This window comes from Ailuropoda melanoleuca, chromosome 7 (genome assembly GCF_002007445.2).
Source record: "Ailuropoda melanoleuca isolate Jingjing chromosome 7, ASM200744v2, whole genome shotgun sequence".
Taxonomy (NCBI): domain Eukaryota; kingdom Metazoa; phylum Chordata; class Mammalia; order Carnivora; family Ursidae; genus Ailuropoda; species Ailuropoda melanoleuca.
In genome coordinates this window covers 94,472,555-94,492,901 of record NC_048224.1, presented here as the reverse complement: position 1 = coordinate 94,492,901, position 20,347 = coordinate 94,472,555, and the positions used below count along the sequence as shown (strand labels likewise).

Here is a 20,347-nt window from a genome sequence, read left to right as displayed (position 1 = left end):
GGATGATTGTATTAAGCTTTTTTCAGCAGAGAAAACATTTCCAAAGATGTTTGTACTTCATTGCAGTACGGGTAATCTCAATGAGCAGTCAACCTCTACACAGTTTATCCTGACCAAAATACTCTCACAGGATTCCAACCATCCTGAAAATATTGTACCTGATGGGAAAAAATAAATCTATAATGTTACAGCACTTCACGCCCCTGAGGGAGCTCCCTCCTCAGTGTCAGCCTTAGGTAACAAAGACAGCAGGATTTGAGAGAACAGTTCATCACAGGAGAGTTTGTGGTGTCTGTCCCCTTGTGTGACAAAAACTCCATTATCATTTTCTGGTACCCAGGGCAAATTGGTGGTCAAATATATACATCTTTATCTATTTTAATCACAAAATTATAAGTCACACTTTACTGAATCCAATGAGAAGCACTGTACAAATCAACAATGAATATGAGTTCCCTCTCTTCCACCCAGAGAAATATTTCATTGCTATTCTTTGATGATGAAATGTTAGATTTTTTTTTTTTATGAAAAGGTGGTTTCTTTAATAAGAATGACCCTAAAGAGCTGGTCACATCTATAAAATGAAAATTTAACTCCAATTGAGATAGTGTTTAATCTAATAATTATTTCTAATTTGAACACTTCAAATTACCTACAAAAATGTTCTTAGGAACCTCCATTGACATCAAGGGGACTGTTCCACACAATGGGAACAAATTCAGCTCTCCCTCTCTCATTACTGGTGTTTTGTGGGTCACTTTCAAATTTGATAATTTCAACCATTTACCCCTCTTTAAAAGTTTCAGAAGTAATTTATTTTGCACTTGTGAGATATGGAACATAAAATTACTTTTAATAATCAAAAGTAGAAATGTAAATGAGAATAAAATAAAAGTTAACTACCTAAAATTTCATTTTATCAAGTGAATTTGGAATTGTAGCCATGTGCCATTTTTAGACTTCTATTAAAACCATTAATTAATATTCTGAATACATATTAGAGATTACTGATTAAGTGATAGTCTGGCAGCTAGAAATTTTCCTATTTTACTCCCAATTCTTAGTTTATGCATTGACGGTATGACTCACTGTGCATTTATGGGAAAATATTAATGTTTTAAATAAGAATACGATCATCATTACAAAGATTGTGAAACCGACCACAGTGACATTCTAGCTTCAAAAATTCCAAACATTCCTTGTTCAAGAGGCTTCAAATTATTTAAACACAGGACATTCCTAGAGGAAATGATTATACTTTCATTTACCCTTGGGAACTCAAATATATTTTCTTTTACCCTACTAACAGCAACTGTAGTTTCTAAGTCTAAAATTATATGTCACTTTCCTATTCTATATCCAGTTTATTATGTTATAAATCTCTTTTTCAAATCACCCAGACTGTGTTTCTGATAGATTTTATATAAAATAAATTGCCAAATACTGTTAATTACTTTATTTGTACTGTGTCCAACCTTTATCTTTCCATTTACACTGACCACCATCTGAATTCTGGTCTATCACTTTGTATGAAAGTTACTGAACCTGTTCGATGCTGCCTTTCCCTTTCTACAGTTTGTGCAGTCACAGAGAAAGTTTCCAACGTAGCTGCATTACTTTTGTTATGCTCCTACCTTCATATTTCTAATGGCTTTCTACTGATCATTAAAAATACCTAAATTCTTAGGTTAACATCTAATGTTCTGCACAATTTTGTCTCCTCAATTTTTTCTATCAAAGTTAAAAATGTTTTAAATAAACTTTTAAATTTCAGAATCATTTTAGATTAACAGAAAAATTGCAAATACAGAGAGTTCTATGTACCTCACACCCAACTGGCCCTATTATTAACATCTTATATTCATATAGTACATTTGTCACAGTTAATGAACCAATATTGATGCATTACTGTTGACTAAAGTCCATATTATATTAAAATTTCCTTAGTTTTCACTTTATGTCCTTATTCTATTCAGGAATTCCATGCAGGATATTGTTCCTCAATATTTTTATCTACAGGAAAGGGATAAGAATTCCATCCTACAGTGTTCACAGCTGCAGATAAGATAAACTTTTACCACTCCCAATTTTTAAAGTCAACCCTCATGTATTTGTTGATTTCACATGATGGATCTAAGGTGTGTTTTTCAGACTTGTATGCTTCAATAACAAAAAGCCAAACTAGATGTTGTTCGAAGAGCTTTGAATTGCATAAACATTTACTGGGGTAAACTACAGAGATCAGGACTTGGATTTGTTTTGTGCATAATTTTATTCCTTAGTGCCTAATAAAGTGTCTGGCACAAAAAAATGTTGAATCATCTATTGCAAACTATATTTGAGAAGATAAAAAAGAATGTATGCCATTTTGAAATATCACCAATGCTTTATACATCAATATAGTTATTACTAGGTAGATTTTTTACCTTTTCCAATATTTTTAACAGATATTGCACAAAAGCACAAATGTAATTGTAAAGGCATACTTATAGCACCAAGGGAACAAACTACTTTTAGTCTCCCTCAAATAAATTAGAAGCAAATTATAGATAACATACTAATTACTATCTGTAATATCTATTCATCATTGAAGATTTCAATAAGGATTTATATGGCAACATATTATTGGCTCAATTTGAATTTCAGTTGTCTTTGAATCAAAGCAAAATAGAAATCTGACTTCTTTTTAAAGTCATTTATGATGTAGATAGATCCCCCCGGATAGAATTAATGACTGTGCTGCATTATTAAAGTGAATTTGAGCAGTTTAACATTATTGAACTGATATCAGAGAAAGATTGGTTACATCTGAAGAAAATGATAGCATATCATTAAGAAATGTATCTAGAGAGTTTAAGTGAATTGATGACATGTAAGTAATACATATACTGAAAGGAATGTACATATTTATATTCGTTTACACTGTAGTTCCAAAAAAATTAGACAAAATGTGTAACCTCTATTTATAAAACATCTTGCTCATAATCTAAAACAAATTACTTCCCTTATAGCTTTTACAACGCTGTTTGTTTCACTCTTTCCAACACTCAAAAAATTTGTAAACGATCTTTAATAAAATATTGTCATGTGAACATGAAAATTATTAGATTATTAGTGGGTTTTGAATAGTCTTGTGCTAATAAATCTATGTGAAATGCAATATTATATATTGTTTAAACATTTTGTAATTTCAAGGAATGGTGCCTTGTAACCTGGCAGAATTTACAGGCACAATTACAATATATTTCAGAAATTAATGATATTCTGATGGATGTAGGCTAAGTGTAATTTAAAAAAGCAATTTAAAAACTTTGCCATTTAAATTTTGAAGATAAATAATATATATATGTAAACTCATATATGTTTCCATATATATGTGTGGGTATAAAACAGAAAATAAGTCTAGCAATCAAACATACAGAAAATCAAAATATCTAATTAAAACACATCTAGGAGATGTATTTTCTAAACTCTGAAGTTCTACATAACCTAGTTTTTAAAAATCTCAATATTTTATAGAAAGAAAGAGGAGCAGAAATAGTATTGGTACCCTCAGTAAAATGCAAGGAAGAAATCCGGAAAACTCTGGCCTCTACTGGGTTGTTTCTTTAATCCTTACTATTTTAAATATCTGTTCTTATTAAAGTGTAAATTCAAGAGGATTTCTTTTTTTTTTAAGATTTTATTTATTTATTTGACAGAGGGAGACAGCGAGAGATAGAACACAAGCAGGTGAAGCAGGAGAGGGAGAAACAGGCTCCCCGCCGCCGAGCAGGGAGCCGGACATGCGGGTTGATCCCAGGACCCCGGGATCATGACCCTGAGCCAAAGGCAGGTGCTTAACGACTGAGCCACCCAGGCTCCCCAACTCAAGAGGATTTTATATCATGTTCTGGAGAGGTACACTCACACTTCTCTTTGGAAACTGTTCCATACAGGAGTACTTTCCTGCTCCTCCTTTTCTTAGTGTTGTCTATTATTCTTTCTGACAAATCTTTCATTTTCACCATTATTTTACCCACTCCTCTTTCACTCTAAATAGTCTTATCTAATTATCGCTATATTTTAAAATCAGTACGTGGATATGGCCAACTGAATCAGCATTTCTCACAAATAAATGAACACCATTTTCCTGGGTAATCAAATCTAATGCTTTATTCCAAATATGGCTTCTGGGTCTATTAATAGGAAGGACCACTTCTGAGCTCTGTGGAATCTTGACCTGACTCATCTAAGATAAGTTTTCCTTTTACTAAATTGTGTCCTGTGTTTCCTAGTGACAATTCACTTTACTCTTCTGAACATGTCAGTTTAGCCTCACACTCTAATTTTTGTATGTACTTTAGAGTCCAATATTAATAACAGACACTCAAAAGATAACCCAAATTTATCCACCTTTCTCTCAATATTACAGAATAATCTGAAAGTCTGGAGTCATATATTTCAAGTGGAGCATCGTATATTTCAAATAGACTACTTTCTTTTTGCATCAGCCCATTTTTCTTATACTCATTCCTATTGCACCATTTGCTTTCTCTCTGCACATCGCTTTAGGAAGCCAATACTATTCAACAACCCAATATCATTATGATCTGGTGGAAGTTTTTAATTTTGAAAACTTGATGGCTCTCTCTTACTCCCTACCAAGATGTTGACGGCTTTAGTCTCCAAATATTGGTACCCCCATGACTCCCTCTTATTTTCAATATCACCTAGACTAGTGAGAACTTCATTACTTCTCACATGGGCAATTGCCACTGTGGGATAATGAACAGACCCATAAAACTGTAATCAGAGAGCCTAGGTGAAGATTTTGGTTCAGCCACATAAAAGCTTGATGACCTTAGGCTGGTTATTTCCTCTATTCGAAATGGAAAAGGCAATTATAGATTATAAAATTATCTTATAACTATCTTATAAAATTATTCAAAATCGTGTATTGTAAATGAGATAATTTAAGTAAATTGCATAATTCAGTTATTTGAAGTCATTAAACGTTTTTTGGATCTGTTTCTAACTGCAACAGAACTGGCTTCCCTAAAGATTAATTCAGTATCATGTCATTTACCAGATCAAGATCTTTATTATTTACCCTGTGACTTCAACTTCTTTAAAATCTTCTCCTTGATCTTGTTTTAATCCTCAATAACTCTTTTTTTTTCCCTGGTAGATAAACATCAGGGATCTATTGAGAATACATGAAGAAAGAAGTATCTCCTTCGCAACACAGAGCTTGCAGACTCCTGGGGGAGACAAATTAGAGTAAAAAGGTCTCATCACCAGAAGCCGCTTTATTGAGAAATGAAAGAAGAAACTGAAAGAAGACCTCGCTTGGCTGGTGTACAGTAAGCTAGGAGGAGAGTGACACAAGGGCAAGGTTTATAGGCCAAGGTTAAAAGTGTAGTGGGGTTTTTTTGTTTTGTTTTTCCTAGTGCTCTATGGAAATTACTGCAGGGTTGTTAATAGGAGGAGGAGTGCAAAGATCAAATTTACATCTCAAGATCACTGTCTTGCTAATGGATGGTAGTTAACTACAGGACTACAAAAGAAGCAAGTGAGCACCTGCCTGGGAGGGTGTTTCCAGAAAGGGAGGCAGCCTGAGCAGGGGAAAATATACTGGAAATGGGGGAATTAGGGGAACTAAAGACATTTCAAGTAGAATTGGGAGGTGAAACAACAGGACTTAGTGACACCTACTGGGACACTGGAGAGAAAGAAAAGGAGTCCCTTTACCCGTTTCTGACTAGGGTGAGTAGGTAGATGGTGATAGCCCTTACTGGGATTAGAAGGGAGCTGGCTGGAGAGAGATTATGAAAGTAGAGAGAAAATATTGGCAGGTTTGGGATGGAGGAAAAAAATGAGGTAAATGGAATTTATTCAAGCTTTTTTGCTCTGTTTTAATTGTGCAAAACCTTTGATCAAATACCTAGAGAACTGTGAAATGTCTTACTACATAAGGACTACAGTGTCTTACAAATTGTAGATCATTAATAAAGTGGAATTAAATTTGGGTATGTAACTTCGGTATCTCCGAGTCGGCTGTCAGAGTTCTAAAAGTAACATGGATGCTAAAGCTTAATACATGCCGCATAACTGCCTTGGGGATTCTTCTTTGCACATGATTATTGAAGACTAAATAAGCAGAAGGGACCAGAGTGGAAAGAGCACAGACGTCAGACAGACAACTGCGACACTGCTAAGGGCCTCAACTGTGAGCAACTTCCTTTAGTTCTCTGATGCATAGACCTTTCATTTATTACAGGAGATAAGAGCATCTCATCAGCTTGCCATTAGGACAAATCTGTTTAAAAGTGCTGTGTGCAGGAGTACCTGGGTAGCAGTTGGTTAAGCATCAGACTTTTGATTTTAGCTCAGGTCATCATCTCAGGGTTGTGAGATCTAGCCCATGTGGGGCTCCGTGCTGGGCTGTGGAGTCTGCTTAAGACCCTTTCTTTCCCTCTTCCCCTGACCCTCCTCCCTCTCTCTCTCTCTTAAAAAAAGTGCTTGGTGCAGTGCTTGCCACGTGTAGGTGTTCAATAAATGTTTTTTCTTTTTAATTCCTTATTACTAATAGCTGAGCTTTTGTTTTCTGGGTAAGTTCACAGACTCGGTCAAATATCTATAGTCTTATAATGGTTTTGTTAGGATTTATATTTAAGATCAGGTTGCCAGCTCTGTTGTCAAATAAAAGGGAAAGGGAAAAAATCAACTTTGCTTATTATCAACAAATATAAATATAGATAGTACTTTGAATTGAGTAATCTTCCCTTTGAATTATATTGATTTCGGTGATTTCAATGAAATTTTGTGGGCACAGCAATTAAATTGCATGGCATAATATATAAAAACTAGAAAGTATTAAACATGCCCCTGCTTTTTTGAAACTTGATGATTGATCAGTTTGGCCATTGGGCTCCTTTCATTTCCAACTATCCTCTGGTCTATTGTTAACTGATCACTCTAAAACAAAAATGTGATCGGTTAACTCCACTCAAAGTTTTCAATTGCCTGTAGAACATGATTCAAACTTTTTAGAATGGCATTCAAGGTCTTTCAAACTCTGACCCTGCCGCATTCATCTGATCCAATTTCTTTCCATTGTAACTCTACACCCCATATTCCAATAAGAATATTTCGATTTTTTTTTCTTTGCCATGCCTGGAGTTTGCTATAACTTGCCACATCTCTAAATCTTTGATCATGTTATTATCCCAGCTTCAAATATTTAATTCACCCTGCATCCTGTAATCCTACTCCGCTTTCAAGACCCTACTAAAAGCACATCTAATATGTGAAGAAGTTATTACCTACTCATTTCTCAGCAGAATTAACTTTATTTAAACATATCATTGTTTTTAACTAATGGAATTATAGCTAGATGGATGGGGGGGTCGACATCTTCAAAGATTAAACACCTTGAAGGCAGAGTGTCATATACGTGAATGCTAAAATAATATTTATTGAATTAATGTATTCATGTTTTAATTAATGGTTATGAAATCTGCTCCTGAGCAACAGCCACAATACAACTCCATGAGTTAAAAAAAAATTATCAGATAGATTTACTTAAGATTCAATCTATTGTCTACTGTTTTCCAACAGTGTGGAGCAATGCTTATGTATATCACAAAGTCAGTCTGCATGTATTAAAATTGTCTAAAGTTTTCTTGCCAACATTCTCCTAAATACTTAAAAAACATTACTTTATAGGGGCAAAAGATCACATGTCTATATAAAGGAAATTATGTAATAAACACAGTAATTAATATTAGGAAGGAAATGACTCAGGACAAAAACAGAACAAAATAATTTCATCTCTCAATATGAATTTTCAAAACCACAAAGAAAATAAAATCCAGGGCAGACAAATCAATCTCCATGAAATATGTATTTTGTTTCAAAAATATACCCTGTATCAGAAGTGTGGGTACATCTGTTATCAGTCTGCAAATTCTGAAAGTACTACTCAAAAAGACCTTATGAAGTGGTTAAACATTTTCATGTTCCCAGATTACTTTTTAGCTTCCCAAAGTAAATACTTATCATATTAAAACTATTACATGGATGATAGACTATTTTTTTTCTACATTTGGTCTGAAGCAAGATCTCAACTGCACATTTCTATTATGATTTAATAGGAAACTGGATTAAATAATTTCTCTGGGTGTTAGATAATTTTTTCATTATGTTACTACTTGAATCATCATCATCATAACTGGTTGTAAGGCTGTAAGGAAGCAAAAGCCTCAACATGCAAATTAAGTACAAGTCTACAATTCCTTGTCCATAATTTAGAAATCCAAAAATATTTCAGATCTAGAAATGGTGGTTACTCATATAGTGGTAAAAACTGACTTGAACTGACATGAACTATTTATAGTTTATAATTTTCATTTTGTCCATTTTGTGTAAATATTCAGACTTCTTTACTACAAAATTTAATGTGTTTGATTTTGAGTACTGCCATAGATCCAGTGGGGACATTACATAATATATGATTTATGTATTATATCACCTTTCCAAAATCTGAAAAATTCTTAATTCTGGAAAGCACCTTGTCTAAGAATTTTAAGCATATACAACAAAACATCAGCTTTCAAAAATTTATTCAAGCTATGAGACAGGAAAGCACAGGAGGAGCAAATTTGAATATGTTAATATATTTGGCTATGTAGTTATCAAATATAAATATATACATTTATTTTGCGATGTGACATATTCTTATTTCTTGTTTTTTTAAATAAGTATAAATATAAAATAACAGCTATATCTGTTTTTGACAGGTGTGCACCTTGGAGTAGAGTATTTTGGTAATTTCCTGATCTCCCCTGGCTTTTCACAAAGCTGAGGTCATTTATATAATATAAATGCTTATGTGAAATAATGAGATTAAAGACCTTTGCCTTGCACTTCATAGAGAAGATTGGACCAACCTGTTATGAACTACCCATAATTACTTTCCCTTTACTTCTGTATTGCTGTTTATCTTTTTAATTTATTTCTCCTTTGTTTCCTTTACGAAAAAGAGTGATCTTTACTTTAAAGCTAGCTTCTCCATTATGCTCCAATGAATATCCTCTATCTAGCCCAACCCTTCAATATTTCCTTCTAATTGGATACTCTGCCTCAGTATATTAATAATTAGTTACCCTAAATAATTAAAGCATTTTCCATTCATAATACCATCTTCCTTAGCTACTATTTCCCCATTCTTTCCCTTTTTCCATTATTTGCTGGTCTTGAAATAACAGAGAAATTGCTGTCTCCAATTCCCGACCTTACTTCATGGTCTATCTTTTTAAAATCCTTTTTCTTTTTTTCATTACTCCACTATAACTCTTGTCATGGAAATCAAGAGTGATCTGTCACTTATCAGATTACATAGCTATTCCTTGAGCCTCATTTTCTTAGATTTCTCTAAAGCATCAAAATGTTTGTTCTTGTCTATCTCTGGCTACTGTGGTAATATGGCTTTCCTACTTCCTCTCTCCCTTACTGACCACCTCTTTCCTGTTTTCTTCAGCATTTCTTCCTTTTGTCCCTTCTCTGGACATATTGGACTATTCATTATCCCCCAAATATTATATACACTTTCCATATCTGATGATATGTATTTGTTGTGTTTCTTCTACCTCTGAAAGTAAAAACCTTCATCTCTTAAGTCTTAGCTCAAATTTCATCTGTTGTATGAAGTCTTCATTGAATAATTATCAGTATTCTCCTCCTCCTTTTGAAACTCTCAGACCCTTTTTTTATGTACCTAATCAATAGCACATAATTTTCTACATTTTATTATATTTTTGGTATATGTTTTACTTCCATTACTAGACTATCAGTTCCATGAAAATGGGTTTTGTGAGTTTCAGAAGGGTTCACTTGAGAATTTCATCATTGGAATGTAAGCTCAGTGTGAACAGGAATATTCGTTTTGCTTACCATTCAATCCTCAACACCTGAGGGAGTGCTTGGCATATACCAAAAATCCAATGAATATTTGTTGAATATATAACATAGCACTTAAAATATATGATGATATATATATATATATATATAAAATACCTAATGATATATACAAAGTGTTACTGAATTACATTAAAAATTCAGAACATTTGATTCCAAGTTAATGTTCCTTCCTTCAAAGCAAGGGAGCTCTGAAGTTATATATTTATGCCCATGATGCCACACATATATGGGACATATATAGGACTTTACTCTGAACTAGTTTGTTGAATCATAAAATAGAACTATCTCAGTATTACCCTGTTTTTAACAAAAACAATATTATCCGACTTTACTTAATGTATTGTTTTAATTTGGCTTTCAATTATATGTGACTGGAGATGAAATCTAAAAACTCGAGGTTTTAGTCACATAACTCATCTACAAGGTCTCTGGATTTTGTATTGTCACAGAATACACTGAACATGTTTCTTGGCAGGTTGAAAAATTATTGAAATTTCTCCCTTCCCAACTTCTAAATTCTGCAGGATTTCATCCTGGATCCTCTCCTTACAGTAATCCCAGATTCCAGTCTCCTGCATTCTTTTTTCCCAATGACCTTTCTCATTGATTCACATACTTTAAGTATCATCCTGTGTCAATGGCTTCCAAATTTATATCTCCTAACTTCTGCTTTGACTGCCAAACTATAATTTCTAGTTGCCTCTTCTGATATTCATTTTACTTTCCAAATATTTGCCCAGTGGTGACCTCACCCTGTCTGCCACTTTAGTAAATTGAACTCAGTCACCGAAGTCATGATGCTAAGATTCATTATGACACCATGCCCTTTACTACATCACTGTTTTCTAAAAGTTCTCTCAAAGATCTGGTTAACTGAAGTTTTTTTGTTTTTTCCTATCATCTTTGAATGGTGAAGTTTCTTTAGCAAGTCAATTCCAGCATACAAATAAGCATCGTTTATATAGAGAAAATGCTGAAAGTTTCAAATATTTATATGTTAATTTAATATATATTGTAAAAATTACACAGAAACGTACTTAAATAATTCAAGTTATACTCCATTTATTTGGGCATCAAATGATTTTTTTTCCCTTACAAACCTTTATCCCAAAATCAATTTCAAATGAATGCTAAGCAATTTATCATAATCATAAAAGTAGTGTCATATACTAAAAGGAGTTTTAATCTTTCACTTAGTCCCATTCCTGCTACTTCTTTACTATTCTGGGCCTCATTTTGCCTTGCCTTGGATTGCTTCCCCAGTTTCCTAAGTGTATCCTTGTCTCCCCAGGCATTGATATAAAATAATCTCTTTAAAATGAGACTTTGAACTGTTATCTCCTGAAACTCCAATGGCTCTGGGTCAGCTGTCCCGTCACTGGGCTTCTCACAACCTCTCAGTCTCATATGCCCCATTCTTAGTCTCACACCTTCCTACTCATATGCATCCAACACATTGCTTCACTTCATTCATGTTTCTGAGAGTGCCCTGTCATCCTGCCTCCTCAAACGTCACTGGGCCAGGTGATATAAACATTTTCTGAAGGAACATTCAGCTCAAATGGCTCCTTCTCCAAGAATTTTCTTTGATCTCCCCAAATCTTGCCTGGGTTTTCTTTCTCATGACTCCATGAATACTCAGGAAGTATCTCTCCCTGCACCAACCTCATGGTTTGTATGTCAAGGTCTCTTACAACAGTGTGACCTCCTTGAGACCCCAGCCTGTATATTACCTCAACTTCATATCCTTGGCACAGTTGTTCATCAAAAGAAAACAATGAGTGATTAAGTAAATGACTGAATGAAAATCTCTCCCAGAGCCATCATTCCTTAGTGTGCTCAGAAAATATTAGAGACCCACAGTTGGAGAAGTGTAGATCTCGTGCTCAAACAAGAAAATACGTACCTTTGTGCTTGGTGACAAATAACACAGTAGTGTCAATGCCTACATTTGGTATGATAGATGTTTTTGGCCTTTTGGAGCTTCTATTCAATATATTTATTCAATATATAGAATATATAAGCATATTAAATATTTATTCAATATATATGAAAGAATTAAGCTCTCAAGCATAACTGCTTACATCTTTAGATTAATAAGGCAATGAAGTGTGATGACAAATCTGAAGTACCTGCTTGGAGACACAGAGGTCTCTCTATCACGTGTTATAGGAATGGCATGAAAAGATGCAAAGAGCTCTAGACCAACAAATTATAAGCCTGGAATGAGTACTACCTCTGCCTCTAACTGAAGATTCTATTAAAGTCATTGAATCTGTCTGTTTTCTTATAAAACAGGGGAATTACACTTCAGGAATTTTTCTACCCTAATGTTTTGTATATGGCTTTCAAAAGAACAGAGAACCTGCAATAGTAGAACATGTGTTTCAAGAGAAATAATGGAAAATATTTGGAAGAAGCTTAAGACCTATTAACATTATTTTCTCACAGTTCTTAATTAACAGATGAACTGATTCTAGATTGTCATAGGTTACGGGCATACTCCAATTTTCATAGAAGTGTTCATAATATTAATATAGAACTTTACTTGTAAAAATGAAAAAAATATTGTCTTTCTAAAAAATCATTAAAGGAAAATCCTCTGGATGTACTGGAGTGTTTGAAAGACACAGTAATTCAAAGGCTGGGAAGGGTGCCCCTGTACCAAGGCAAAATGAGTTTTAAATTTTGGGAAATACTATCCCTACATTCCCAAATTGGAGTGTTTTAGCAAAAGTCATTGCTGTGCTTACTAAAAGCAAGAGAATCTCAAAATCACGTTGAGTCTATAGTAAATCATGCAACACTTGTTAGAGAGGCTTTACGATGAGAACAAATGTGAGGGTGATAAAATCCCTCTATTTTCATGATACCAGCTGCTGGATTCAGAAGCAGATGTTTGCACACGAGAAAAAAAGATGTCATTGAAACTTTTAAAGTTAGGTGAACTACGGGACATTTGCAAAGTTTGGTAACCAAAAATAAACTGAAGTTGCTCACAGTTTGGGGAATATTTTATCCAGTAAAACATAAAGCCAGATGAATTTTCCAAGTCCTAAAAGACAGGGTGAAAAAGTTGATATTAAGGTTCTCTTAAGTAAATGCAATCCAATAAAAACTTATAGGGCTTGAAAATAATAATTCTTGGCAAATAATATAATTTCTTAAATGCCAAATATTTGAATCATAAAGCAGCAGTGCCTTTAAAAATTTGTAAATGATTTCTTCCTAGCATTAAATATTCAACAGTTCCTTCTCGCCGCCCCCACCCCCCGTATATGGCAGTAATTTTCCAATTCCTTCCTAAGACAAGTTGACTATTAGTAAGTTTACAGCAGCATTTCTTTTAAAAATTATTTTCAGAGATTGCGAGATGGCTGCTGAGAGGATGGACTTCACCATCACTTCTGTGTCCTTACTTATGTAGAAGAAATTTGCTGTTGCCTGTTATGGGAAGGTCTGGGAAAAGACACTGATGGATTGGAAGGGTCAGAGCTGCAGTAACCATATTGCAGCATAGAAAACAGAATGGAAGCTTGAGAATGAACATAAAATACGATCCTGGTACTTTCCTATTTCGGGTCAGTTCTAGGGGGAATTGCAAAGTAGGTTGAGATTGTGTTCAGGGTCCTAATCCTGTCTCAATACCCCCCTCCCAAATCCTGCATGCATGGTTCCACCCGTATTTTGGTGGACACGAGCTTCACCTTCTATTCTCCCATTTCCCTACTACTTCTTTTTAAAATCATTCCTTCAAGTCAAAGTATAGGTTGTGGAAACTTTAAACTGTTTCCTTTCTAGACATTATTAGAAATATGGTGAAATTACAGTCATTATGCAGTAAATTAAGGATGGAGATTTGAAGGAATGGGGCTCAGAGCCTCGCCAAACTCTGAAATCACATAACAAATACTGCAGTCCTTTAAACTAGCCTAATCCTGTTTTGAATATGGGGCCCACAAGCAAATTTAAGCACTGACTTGGAAAAAAAAAAAAAGGAACAACAACAACAACAAAAATCCATTAGCTTTAGTTTTTGTAGTTTTCCAGAATGTCCTCTGGGAAGAGGGAAGGCAACCCTTAAGAATGTAATTTAGTTTTAAAACTGAATTCACTGGAGCAAACCTGGCTTATTTGGTATTTCTATTATTCTCAACTTTCTATTGATTTTATTTTTATTAGATTTTAATCAGGGATTCCATTGTGAAATGTTTTGAACCCAGAATGTAACTTAAGAAGTCAGATTTTCTGGCAGAAGAGAAAGGACTGGGGAGACACAGAATTGAATAGAAAACAAACAAACAAAAAAAGAAATTATAAGGCAATTAAATAAAAGGAGAAATGAGAAAGAATTTGAAAGAAGCAATTCCTGAGGATCAGAAGAACCCTGAAATCCAGTTACAGAGAAGGGACCAACAGCTGGCCACCTAACAGGGGCATTAGATTCCCTGATGGTGATGTTTCTACTGCCATTGCTAGCAAAGGCTGTGGACACTTACAATGGGCGATGCTATTCCACTAGCTTCTGGCTTCAATTCAAGAACTTGGTTTCAGTCAACTATAAAGACAGCAGAAAACTGATTATCCTTGAAAAATTGAGAACAGTCCTAAGCTATCAATAGGGACCTCAGAGAAATCATCAGACAGCATTTTGAACACTGCACATTTATTATTTGGGAATCAGTACAGACAATTTAATTTTAGGGAAGGTTTACTAATCTTTTTAAAGAAGAAAAAGTTATTGCTAACAAGCAAAATACTTTACCAGACTTCTGTAGTGGACAGAAATTCAGAGCTACAGGTACTTCTTTAAAGAAGTCAAAGTGGATTGCTTTACCTACCTACCTATAATTAATATTTGACAAAGGGAGTATGGAGAAAATCTAATTGACAAATAGAGAAGCAGGGCACAAAAATCCAATCAAATAGAAAGAAACTAAGTACATTCTTTGAGAATTATTTAAATCCCACTAAGAGAAACTAAAATAACCTTTCTGTTAGAGGATTCATTAATATAAAATCCTTAAAGCTATCCCCAACTGTAGTGCCATATATCACCCCTTCAATTAGCTACTGAACGCTTTCAAATATTTTTGCTAAAATAATGAATAAAATATACTAGTGCTGTATACTTGGGATGATTAAGCTGATGGAAGCAAAAAATACAGTAATCAAGAATAGAACAAACGGGAAAAATCTGCACAAAAGAGAAGAAAAAGGTAATATTTGAACCAATAATATGAAATCTCAAAGGCCTAAGTCATTTGCAAAGGAAAGCCATTATTAGCACAGAAAGTTCCACTGAAAATAGGAAGATTATTTTTGGAATTGATTCTAATTTCTAAGTTTAAGAAATATTTTGTTTTAGAAACAGAATATTATTTTTCTTAATAGAAAAAAATTTAAACAAGGAAAGAAGCTAACTAAATTAATATAAAAATGTAAAATATAATATGTTATTGATTTTTTAATTGAAATGTGTTAAGGCACTACAACAAATTTTTAGGAAGAGAAAAAGACTCATGAGCGGGTTTCTTTTTGTTTAGTTTTTGGTTTCTTTCTCCTAAGAGGAAATTTACTTTTGTTTCTTAGGGGATTTTTAAAGGTGTTAAAAGTTGGGTTTAATATTTTAAATCTGACATGAGATAATTGCTTAAATATGGCTGTCATCATCTTTCATCTGTAAAGAAAATTATTTTTTATAGGTGTGCATTGAATTAATTTGGCATTGCTTCTCATGATGCTTTTCAAATAAATTAACAGAGGACATTGACCAAGACAATGGCTGATTGCTTCTTCAAACATTTTAAAATTATTTCTGAGTAAACTGTTCATTATGTGAATAGTTTAAAGCACTAGGTAAGGGGAGGGGCTCTGAAGGCATGCCGGTTTATTTCTAACGCTGACTTCACTACTTACAGCTATAGAATATCGACAAAATGTCTCAATATCTACTAAATATGAGAGTAACAGTACTTACCTATTTAATGCAATGAAAACTAAATAGGATAATTAGTTTTAAGTACTGAATATTTCATTCAATGCATATGAGTTATTTTGATATTCTCCTCTAAGGTTTGCATACATGAACTAAGGTTTTAACTTACTCTTCAATGTTTATTTCATACCTAGTCATAGAAGTGAATCAGATTGTCTATTTGAGCAAATTCTCTCTTTTAGAGACAAAGTTGTGTAGAAAAGATACAAGTTTTGACTATATCTAGACCTAGGATAAAACTCCAACCTGCTGAGCAGGTTAATAAATTTCCCATAAGCTCAGTTCTCTTACATGTAAGATAAAAATGATAAGTATTTTAGAGTTTGCAGGTTAAATAAGCTAACACTGAAATGCAGCCAGTACTGTTTATAGTAAATAGTAGAAGTTCAGTAAATGCTAGTCTCCTCCTCCAATCTAGATAGGTAGATAGATAGGTATAAACACAGATACAGGAAAGAAAGAAGAAAGAAAGAAGAAAAGAAAGAAAGAAAGAAAGAAAGAAAGAAAGAAAGAAAGAAGGAAGGAAGGAAGGAAGGAAGGAAGGAAGGAAAAAAAGATATGGATGATGGAGGTAGAGATAGATAAGATGACAGATGGAGGTAAATGAGAGAGAAGAGAGATGAGAGAGGAGGGGGGGTAAGAGACAGAGAGAGAGAGAAAGAGGAGGAGAGAGAGATGTCCCATCTCTACTAGTTACCATACAATTTCTTGAAGGCAGGCTCCAAGTCAAATTTATTTTTGATACTCCTAAAGAATTTAACTCTCCTCACGTATTGAAAGGATTTATAGATATTTATTAAATAAATGAATTAATAAACAATCAATCAATGAAAAACTCCTTTAGCTAATCTTCCAAAATCATGTTTTAAAGTAGAGGTCAGTATCTCTCCTATAATTCATAGACTATCTAAGTGTGGCTTTCAGATTCCTAATAACTTTCCCATATTTATTAATAAGGATGTGTGGAAACTACTTGTTTTAGAGGAGACATTCACATTAGCATTCACACTCTTAGACTAGCTATTGTTTTATGTGTAGCACTAACTAAAATATATGCCAAATATATGTTCTTCTAAGAACAATAGCCACCTTCCTAAGGTATTATTTTCCAATAATAAAATTGAAAAAACAGATTTTCAATATAAATTACACCTTCAGACATGAATAAAACCCCTTCCTTTTTCTGTAAGGGTCCTTACCCCTTCCCATCAAATACATTGCTCACTTGGTTGATGAAAAAAATTTAGAGTTAATGTGAACAACATATAAACTTTTTTTGATTAACGAAGTTCTCATGAAGATATAATAAATGCAAACTCTTTACTTACTCTATGCGGCTTTACAAAAAGTAGCCAATGCATTATCTGTCAATCACTTTATTATACACATAGATGAGTCTATGTTAGGTTCTGTATTCACATATCAAGATCCAACAATTCATTATTTAAAATTTGTCTAAATTAAAATTAACATATTAAAATGACATAATCAAAACCAAAAAAATGATCAAGATCATTTAAGTCACTTCAAGTAAACATTCATATTTGTAGGAATTATGAGTATTCCATAAGCGTTCAAATACCTTTTATTGAAAATAATTTAAAACGCAATATTGCATTGTTAGACAAAAAGTTGCTATGGTATATTTGGCAGTTATAACTTATCAAAAGAAGGCTCTTTGGGAGGCCAACTTTAAAATAAATGCAACATAATTATATTCAGTGCAGAAATTTAAATATATATTATACTGAACATATGTATTTATCTCTGTATTGAATTTATCTATGTGTGAATGTATTAAAATTTCAACATGATTTGAGAAATTAATAAACATGATATATGTTGAAGTATGTGTGATATGACAGACTGCCCTACAGGCAAAAATTTATTTTCTACAAATTGTCAATCAATAAATGACTTAGAAGAATAAATGGCTATGTCACATAGTTTAAATGTAGTTTCTCATTAAAAACTGAAATAATAAATATTAGCTATATTTAAATACTATTAATATTTTGAAAACTAATATTAACAAATATAACATGCATTTGTAATTCTGAAATCTGATTTATACAATTGTTGTTTTCACTTTTTTATAATGAGACATAAAAACCTATTCACAGCGTCTAAGTCTTACACGTAAGAGTTGCTTACTTTTGTTTGGATGAATCTTTAGCAAATATTTCATTGTGTTTGAAACAATAAAAACATCAAAACTAATAAAAAGGCATATCAAACAAATAAATTGAAGTTAGACTTTTAGAAAAAATATATGTATTCATTAAGAAGTGTTTTGTTTTGTTTTGTTTTGTTTGTATCTCTATCAGGGTCAACAAGTACATGTTTATTTGACATCCATGCAGATTTAGATGTAAATCCAAAAAAGGAGCCAAAACTCTGGCTTCACTGTAATTTGACTCTTGAAAAACTACTCGGAAGCTAAAATTCATACTAAAAATAAACAAACATGGCTAAGAGCTATAAAATTCCAATCAGGTTTTCATTTTACCGAAAAGTGGTGAATTTATTAAATTTAATCTTGTAAATTTGTATATTAAGATGTACATATCTAGCTAATATAGGCCCTATTTTCCTTGTTCATAAAACACAAAATGGGAAAGGTTAGGAAGTGTCCCTAAAGATAAGAACAATCTAGTGGCTTTGGTCAAGTTCTCATTTTAAGAAGATTACAGACTAATATCCATGGCCTTCCTTTTTCTGTTGTCACTGAGGTATTGAATAGCTGCTTTCTGTCTGGGACAAGCTCGGGATTTGCTGTTTCTTTTGATGTATTATCAATGGTCCATTCCACCGTGATAAACAGAAACTCTAGTACTAATAGGTTTATAATGATTGCTTAAGCTTTACACTTTGTAAGCATTGGAAGGCTTCACTCACCTTGTTCAAGTGGTTGGCTTTTAGTTGAAGTAGTTTTCATCTTGAGTGCCTCCCTAACAGACATGTCACAGCAGGAGCCTTTGTTAGTGTCTTGGTCACTGTCAGCCTGATCACTGTCCCCGTGCCCACTGTCTCTCAGGCTGGCTCTTTCTGGGTCCTTAAACGTGGAGCTACTGAAATACATATAAAGAAAAAGAAGAGAAAGGGTTGTCTCTACGAGTTTGAATCCGAAGTGTAGTCTCTTGCAAAGCAATTTTGACATGAATGCAAATGGGGAAGCCGAGAAAGTTATTTAATAGGCCTTACCTTTGAACAAACTGCTGCCTGCTGCCCATGTAATTGGGCTCTGCGGGAAAATTGTCTGTCTGCGAAAGAGAAGGAAAAAAATACGTATAGTTGTACACTGGACAAATCTCCTGCAGAGCAACAAGATTTCCTAGTGGAAAAATGATTAATAATTCAAAAATTCCCTTAATCTTCAGATTTGTACATTTTAATTAAATTGGAAATTGCTGACATGTAATTATGTACTCAGAACAATTAAATGATTCCGGTCCACAAATTACCTGTTAAAGTAAACAATGAGCCTGTCATAACTGGCATTCTCTGTTACTACCAGGATGGATAACACTGTCTTGTGTTGTTTCATTACTTAGATATTAAGATTGAACATTTGTGGGAGGAGTGGAAAAATGACCTAATTTCTCCATATTAAAAGTGTGAATTATTTAATAATGCTCATTTTTAAACATAATTACATCATCTGCTGGGATTCTATGCCGTCCTTGTTGTCATATCACTTAAAGTCATCCACTTCTCAATTAAGAGATACAGGGCCTTTACTTCAAATTTTGCCAATAACAATTACAAGCATGGCACATATGGCTGAACTCATCTCTATAATTCATCCTCATCTCCATTCCCACTAGGCATTGAAGTCAAACTAGGCTGTGGAAAAGGGTATTACTTCCGGTTATTAAAAACAAAGTAAGATAAAAACAAGAACTAAAATGTTACTTAAAATATTGAGAGTAAAGACATTGAGAAACCAGGCTTGTTTTTGTGGTTGTTTTTACTGCTTCCAAACTGATGTGGAGGTCTGCCAAAAAGAACTGAATTCTCCTTGTATCATGGAACAGAGTCTTTTGGGAGAAAGATACTAGATCTTTCATAGATCTCCCTATACTGTACATTCATACACATCACTTCTTCTTGCAGCTGACTCAGCGACAAAGCTTCTCCTGTTTTCTGCATCACTTCATATCACACCATTGTGCTCTGAAGCAGCTATGGATTCGTACAAGATCACCCAGCATGCAAGTATCAGTGACACGGGGGCATGCAATTCATGAAGAAGAGGGGCCAAGGTAAGGCTAAATGTAGTACAATGTATTTTTTCCTTATAAATAAAGCTAATTTAAACTAACAGTACCCTTTTTTCTTCCCATGTAATAATTTAATTTTGTGGCTTTCTTGAACTACTACTGG

General features: G+C 33.6%; 1 protein-coding gene across 4 annotated transcripts in view; it reads right to left on the bottom strand.

Moving 5' to 3' along the window:
* Positions 1-20,347, bottom strand: part of PCDH17 (protocadherin 17) — a 96,646-nt gene that overhangs the window by 42,345 nt on the left and 33,954 nt on the right. For 2 of the 4 annotated variants that reach the window (XM_034665270.1, XM_002927915.4), the window contains exons 2-3: positions 19,166-19,224; positions 18,860-19,032 (exon numbers count right to left, since the gene is read on the bottom strand). In XM_034665270.1, coding sequence (XP_034521161.1) covers positions 18,860-19,032; positions 19,166-19,224 — 232 coding nt within the window. Of the gene's footprint in view, positions 1-18,859; positions 19,033-19,165; positions 19,225-20,347 lie in introns of those variants that run through there. The other 2 variants (XM_034665271.1, XM_034665272.1) reach the window with 2 other exon arrangements.